Source organism: Chrysemys picta, chromosome 4, assembly GCF_011386835.1.
Source record: "Chrysemys picta bellii isolate R12L10 chromosome 4, ASM1138683v2, whole genome shotgun sequence".
Classification (NCBI taxonomy): domain Eukaryota; kingdom Metazoa; phylum Chordata; order Testudines; family Emydidae; genus Chrysemys; species Chrysemys picta.
In genome coordinates, this window is record NC_088794.1 from 81,623,791 (window position 1) to 81,630,762 (window position 6,972).

General features: G+C 50.6%; 1 protein-coding gene across 1 annotated transcript; it reads right to left on the bottom strand.

The window, feature by feature from the left end:
- Positions 1–3,788: 3,788 nt before the first annotated feature.
- On the bottom strand, positions 3,789–6,217 carry LOC135983112 (uncharacterized). The gene is made up of 2 exons (XM_065592803.1): positions 5,292–6,217; positions 3,789–4,468 (listed from the first exon to the last, which is right to left on the bottom strand). Exons 1-2 carry the CDS (start codon positions 5,827–5,829, stop codon positions 3,966–3,968), a joined length of 1,041 nt encoding a protein of 346 aa, XP_065448875.1. The 5' UTR covers positions 5,830–6,217; the 3' UTR covers positions 3,789–3,965.
- Positions 6,218–6,972: the final 755 nt, after the last annotated feature.

The window sequence follows — 6,972 nt, forward strand, 5'->3', positions numbered from 1 at the left end:
TACAACCATTATAGGATCTTTAAATCTGTACTGAATCATGTATAAATAATTCTGAAACAGTCTCTAAGTGGAAATGTTGTGAGCAGTGTACAATCAGTGTAAGTAAGCATGTCACAAAGTTGCCTAGGCTCTCATACCTCAGATGAACGCACACTGCCATGCACACTCACTCATTAAAGTGATGCTTTTTTCTCTGTTTTCCATTTGGTACTTGATTCTGCTCCCACTGACTTCAGAGAAAATACGATCTATTCCTTTCTGTTCTGAAAGTTTGGGCCTTCAAGATGCTGCGTAGCTTTTGGGAGGTGATGAGTGCCCTTAACCCGGACTTCATTCAGAGCTGAGGGTACTTGTCACCTCCCACTGTCAGCCCTGAAAGCTGTTCAAACATAATTGTTGTTAGGTTCTTCTGTGTTTACTTCAGTATGCAAACTGTTTTCTCCTGCAGCCCCAAAGCTAAGGGTATGTCTACACTACGAAATTAGTTCGAATTTATAGAAGCCGGTTTTATTGAAACCGGTTGTATACAGCCGATTGTGTGTGTCCCCACATAAAATGCTCTAGGTGCTCTAGTCGGTGGACCGCGTCCACAGTACGAGGCTAGCGTCAACTTCCGGAGCATTGCACTATGGGTAGCTATCCCACAGTTCCCGCAGTCTCCGCCGCCCCTTGGAATTCTGGGTTGAGATCCCAATGCCCGGATGATGCAAAACAGTGTCGCGGGCGGTTCTGGGTACATGTCATCAGGCCCCTCCCCCCCCATCACAGCAACGGCAGACAATAGATTCGCGCCTTTTTACCTGGGTTACCTGTGCAGACAACATACCACGGCAAGCATGGAGCCCGCTCAGCTCACCGTCACCATATGTCCTCTGGGTGCCGGCAGACGTGGGACTGCATTGCTACACAGCAGCAGCTGCTAACTGCCTTTTGGCGGTAGACGGTGCAGTAGACTGGTAGCCTTCATCGGCGATCTGGGTGCTGGCAGTAGATGGTGAATTACGACTGTTAACCGTCCTATTACAAGTTGGGTCATCGCACATTAGCAGAGTCTTCCCCGAGCAGCCAATCGTGCAATAGGCCTGAAGACCATCGTCATACACTAACTGCCAAGCGCCCAGTATTTGCTGCCAAGCACCCAGAAAGATGCCGAGGGCTATCAGTCACGCTGCACCATCGTCTTAAGATGTAAAAAATAGATTTGCTCTGTATTCATTTGCTTCCCCCTCCCTCCGTCAAATCAACGGCCTGCTAAACCCAGGGTTTTCAGTTTAATCTTTGGGGGGACCATTCTGTGTGACAGTTGTTTGTGTTTCTCCCTGATGCACAGCCACCGTTCTTGATTTTAATTCCCTGTACCTGTACGCCATGTCGTCACTCGGCCCGCCCTCCCTCCTTCCCCTAGTCCGTCAGATACTACTTTCGCGCCTTTTCTTTGAATTCTGGGTTGAGATCCCAATGCCCGGATGATGCAAAACAGTGTCGCGGGCGGTTCTGGGTACATGTCGTCAGGCCCCTCCCCCCTCGTCACAGCAACGGCAGACAATAGATTCGCGCCTTTTTACCTGGGTTACCTGTGCAGACAACTTACCACGGCAAGCATGGAGCCCGCTCAGCTCAGCTGAGCTCACCGTCACCATATGTCCTCTGGGTGCCGGCAGACGTGGGACTGCATTGCTACACAGCAGCAGCTGCTAACTGCCTTTTGGCGGTAGACGGTGTAGCATGAGTGATAGCCGTGGGGCTGGCAGCCGTAGGGCTGCATTGCACCAGCCCCTTGCCCTTTGGTAGGCGATGGTATATTATGACTGGTACCCATCGTCGTCGTACTGGAGTGGCTGTCAATCATGGCCACCTGGGCAGACATGCTACTGTTTCGATGATGATGGCTACCAGTCGTAGTATACTATTTTCTGCCAATTGCCCAGTATTGTCTGCTAAGCACCCAGAAGAGGCCGAGGGCGATGCTGGGTGCTGGCGGACGTGGGGCTGGCAGACGTGGGGCTGCATTGCTACACAGCAGCAACCCCTTGCAGACGATGGTATATTATGATTGGTATCCGTCATCATCATACTGGAGAGGCTATCACTCATGCTGCACCGTCGGCTGCCAGCTTAAGATGTAAAAAGTAGATTTGTTCTGTTTTCATTTGCTTCCCCTTCCTCTGTGAAATCAACGGCCTGCTAAGCCCAGGGTTTTCAGTTTAATCTTTGGGGGGACCATTCTGTGTGACTGTTGTTTGTGTTTCTCCCTAATGCACAGCCACCTTTCTTGATTTTAATTCCCTGTTCCTGTACCTGTACGCCATGTCGTCACTCGGCCCTCCCTCCCTCCCGCCCTCCCTCCTTCTCCTGGTCCATCAGATACTACTTTCGCGCCTTTTTTCTGACCAGGCGCCATAGCTAGCACTGGGATCATGGAGCCCGCTCAGATCACCGCGGCAATTATGAGCACTATGAACACCACGCGCATTGTCCTGGAGTATATGCAGAGCCAGGACATGCCCAGGCGAAACCCGGACCACCCGAGGAGGCGATTGCAGCGCGGCGAAGAGAGTGATGAGGAAATTGACATGGACATAGACCTCTCACAAGGCACAGGCCCCAGCAATGTGGAAATCATGGTGTCACTGGGGCAGGTTCATGCCGTGGAACGCCGATTCTGGGCCCGGGAAACAAGCACAGACTGGTGGGACCGCATTGTGCTGCAGGTATGGGACGATTCCCAGTGGCTGCGAAACTTTCGCATGCGTAAGGGCACTTTCATGGAACTTTGTGACTTGCTTTCCCCTGCCCTGAAACGCCAGGATACCAAGATGAGAGCAGCCCTCACAGTTGAGAAGCGAGTGGCGATAGCCCTGTGGAAGCTTGCAACGCCAGACAGCTACCGGTCAGTCGGGAATCAATTTGGAGTGGGCAAATCTACGGTGGGGGCTGCTGTGATCCAATTTGCCAGGGGAATGAAAGACCTGGTGATATCAAGGGTAGTGACTCTGGGCAACGTGCAGTCAATAGTGGATGGTTTTGCTGAAATGGGATTCCCAAACTGTGGCGGGGCCATAGACGGAACCCATATCCCTATCTTGTCACCGGAGCACCAAGCCACCGACTACGTAAACCGCAAGGGGTACTTTTCAATGCTGCTGCAAGCCCTGGTGGATCACAAGGGATGTTTCACCAACATCAACGTGGGATGGCCGGGAAAGGTACATGATGCTCGCGTCTTCAGGAACTCTGCTCTGTTTCGAAAGCTGGAGGAAGGGACTTTCTTCCCGGACCAGAAAGTAACCATTGGGGATGTTGAAATGCCTATCGTGATCCTTGGGGACCCAGCCTACCCCTTAATGCCATGGCTCATGAAGCCGTACACAGGCAGCCTGGACAGGAGTCAGGACCTGTTCAACTACAGGCTGAGCAAGTGCCGAATGGTGGTGGAATGTGCATTTGGACGTTTAAAAGCGCGCTGGCGCAGCTTACTGACTCGCTCAGACCTCAGCGAAAAGAATATCCCCATTGTTATTGCTGCTTGCTGTGCGCTCCACAATATCTCTGAGAGTAAGGGGGAGACCTTTATGGCGGGGTGGGAGGTTGAGGCAACTCGCCTGGCCGCTGATTACGCGCAGCCAGACACCAGGGCGGTTAGAGGAGCACAGCAGGGCGCGGTGCGCATCAGAGAAGCTTTGAAAACGAGTTTTGTGACTGGCCAGGTTACTGTGTGAAACTTCTGTTTGTTTCTCCTTGATGAACCCTCCAAACCCCCCCCCGACCCGGTTCACTCTACTTCCCTGTAAACCAACCACCCCACCCCACCCTCCCCTCCCGCTTGCAGAGGCAATAAAGTCATTGTTTTTTCACATTCATGCATTCTTTATTAGTTCCTCACAGAAGTAGGGGGATAATTGCCAAGGTAGCCTGGGATGGGTGGGGGAGGAGGGATGGAAAAGGACACACTGCATTTTAAAACTTTAACTCTTATTGAAGGCCAGCCTTCTGATGCTTGGGCGATCATCTGGGGTGGAGTGACTGGGTGGACGGAGGCCCCCCCACCGTGTTCTTGGGCGTCTTGGTGAGGAGGCTATGGAACTTGGGGAGGAGGGCTGTTGGTTACACAGGGGCTGTAGCGGCGGTCTCTGCTCCTGCTGCCTTTCCTGCAGCTCAACCATACGCTCGAGCATATCAGTTTGATGCTCCAGCAGACGGAGCATTGACTCTTTCCGTCTGTCTGCAAGCTGACGCCACCTATCGTCTTCAGCCCGCCACTTGCTCTTTTCATCCCGCCATTCATCCCGCCACCTCTCCTCTCGTTCATATTGTGCTTTTCTCATCTCCGACATTGACTGCCTCCACGCATTCTGCTGTGCTCTATCAGCGTGGGAGGACATCTGCAGCTCCGTGAACATATCGTCCCTCGTCCTACGTTTTCTCTTTCTAATGTTCACTAGCCTCTGCGAAGGAGAAACATTTGCAGCTGGTGGAGGAAAAGGGAGAGGTGGTTAAAAAAGACACATTTTAGAGAACAATGGGTACACTCTTTCATTACAAAGTCGCATATTTCGGCTTGCAGGCAGCCATGGTAGGCCACAGTGTTTTGGCTTTTTTAACCTTCTTAACATGCGGGAAAGGTTGTAAACAGCAGCGCATTTCCCATATCAAGGATGAATTGGGTTGTCCATTTAAAATGGGTTTTCAATGTAAAAGGAGGGGCTGCGGTTTCCCGGTTAACATGCGGCACAAACAAGTAAACCACCCCCCACCACACACACACACGATTCTCTGGGATGATCACTTCACCCCTCCCCTCCACCGCGTGGTTAACAGCGGGGAACATTTCTGTTCAGAAGAGCAGGAACGGGCGCCTCTGAATGTCCCCTTAATAAAATCACCCCATTTCAACCAGGTGACCGTGAATGATATCACTCTCCTGAGGATAACAAAGAGAGATAAGGAATGGATATTGTCTGCATGCCAGAAAACACCGGGACCATACGCTGCCATGCTTTGTTATGCAATGATTCCAGACTACGTGCTACTGGCCTGGCGTGGTAAAGTGTCCTACCATGGCGGACAGGATAAGGCAGCCCTCCCCAGAAACCTTTTGCAAACGCTTTGGGAGTACATAAAGGAGAGCTTTCTGGAGATGTCCCTGGAGGATTTCCGCTCCATACCCGTACACGTTAACAGACTTTTCCAGTAGATGTACTGGCCGCGATTGCCAGGGCAAATTAATCATTAAACACGCTTGCTTTTAAACCATGTGTAATGTTTACAAATATTTACAAAGGTACACTCACCAGAGGTCTCCTGTGTGCCCTGAGGGTCTTGGGTGAGTTCGGGGGTTACTGGTTCCAGGTCCAGGGTCACAAACATATCCTGGCTGTTGGGGAAACCGGTTTCTCCGCTTCCTTGCTGCTGTGAGCTACCTACAGTACCTCCATCCTCATCTTCCTCATTCCCCGAACCGTCTTCCCTGTGTGTTTCTCCAGTGAGAGAGTCATAGCACACGGTTGGGGTAGTGGTGGCTGCACCCCCTAGGATCGCATGCAGCTCCGCGTAGTAGCGGCAAGTTTGCGGCTCTGCCCCGGACCTTCCGTTTGCTTCTCTGGCTTTGTGGTAAGCTTGCTGTAGCTCCTTAATTTTCACGCGGCACTGCTGTGTATCCCTGTTATGGCCTCGGTCCTTCATGGCCTTGGAGATCTTTTCTAATACTTTTCCATTTCTTTTACTGCTACGGAGTTCAGCTATCACTGCTTCATCTCCCCATATGGCGAGCAGATCCCGTACCTCCTGTTCGGTCCATGCTGGAGCTCTTTTGCGATCCTGGGACTCCATCACGGTTACCTGTGCTGATGAGCTCTGCGTGGTCACCTGTGCTCTCCACGCTGAGCAAACAGGAAATTAAATTCAAACATTCGCGGGTCTTTTCCTGTCTACCTGGTCAGTGCATCTGAGTTGAGAGTGCTGTCCAGAGCGGTCACAATGAAGAAGTGTGGGATAGCTCCCGGAGGCCAATAACGTCGAATTCCGTCCACACTACCCCAATTCCGACCCGCAAAGGCCGGTTTTATCGCTAATCCCCTCGTCGGAGGTGGTGTAAAGAAACCGGTTTAAAGGACCCTTTAAGTCGAAAGAAAGGGCTTCGTCGTGTGGACGTGTCCAGGCTTAATTCGATTTAACGCTGCTAAAGTCGACCTAAACCCGTAGTGTAGACCAGGCCTAAGTTTCAGTAAAAGAACCCTTTAATATCTAATACATCCTTTGTTGGGAGACTATCCTGCTCCTGCAGGGCAATGGAGTTGATAATCTAATACTGCAAGTTTCAGAGCAGCAGCCATGTTAGTCTGTATCCGCAAAAAGAACATGAGTACTTGTGGCACCTTAGAGACTAACAAATTTATTAGAGCATAAGCTTTCGTGGACTACAGCCCACTTCTTCGGATGCATATAGAGTGGAATGCATATGAAGAAGTGGGCTGTAGTCCACGAAAGCTTATGCTCTAATAAATTTGTTAGTCTCTAAGGTGCCACAAGTACTTCTGTTCTTAATACTGCAAGGTCTTTTCTACCTGGACCCTAATGAGGGCTGTTGTTTGCAAAGCTTTTCTGAGAGCACAGAAGAAACAATGGCACTAGGAGGTATACTGCGGCACTTCAGAACACTAGGGAATCCATGAGATGGTGGGGAAGACTGCCTAGGGAATCATTTAAAAAATTAACATGAGCTTAGTAATAAGTGAGGGGGAAATGGATTGGAAGAGGGGGCTTTCTCTTCAGCAGGGAGAGGAGGCTTTTTGAAGGTGTTGCTCAAATTTCCACTGCATTCCTCCTATAATGATTATTATGATGATTATTTTCTAGACAGGAAAGGAGACAAGATCTCTGCCACAAGGATTTTACAATCTGAACAGGCAACACAGAGGGAAAGGGGCAAGTGGCAATGAGACACGAAGCACAAAAATGGGCAGTGCCATTTAG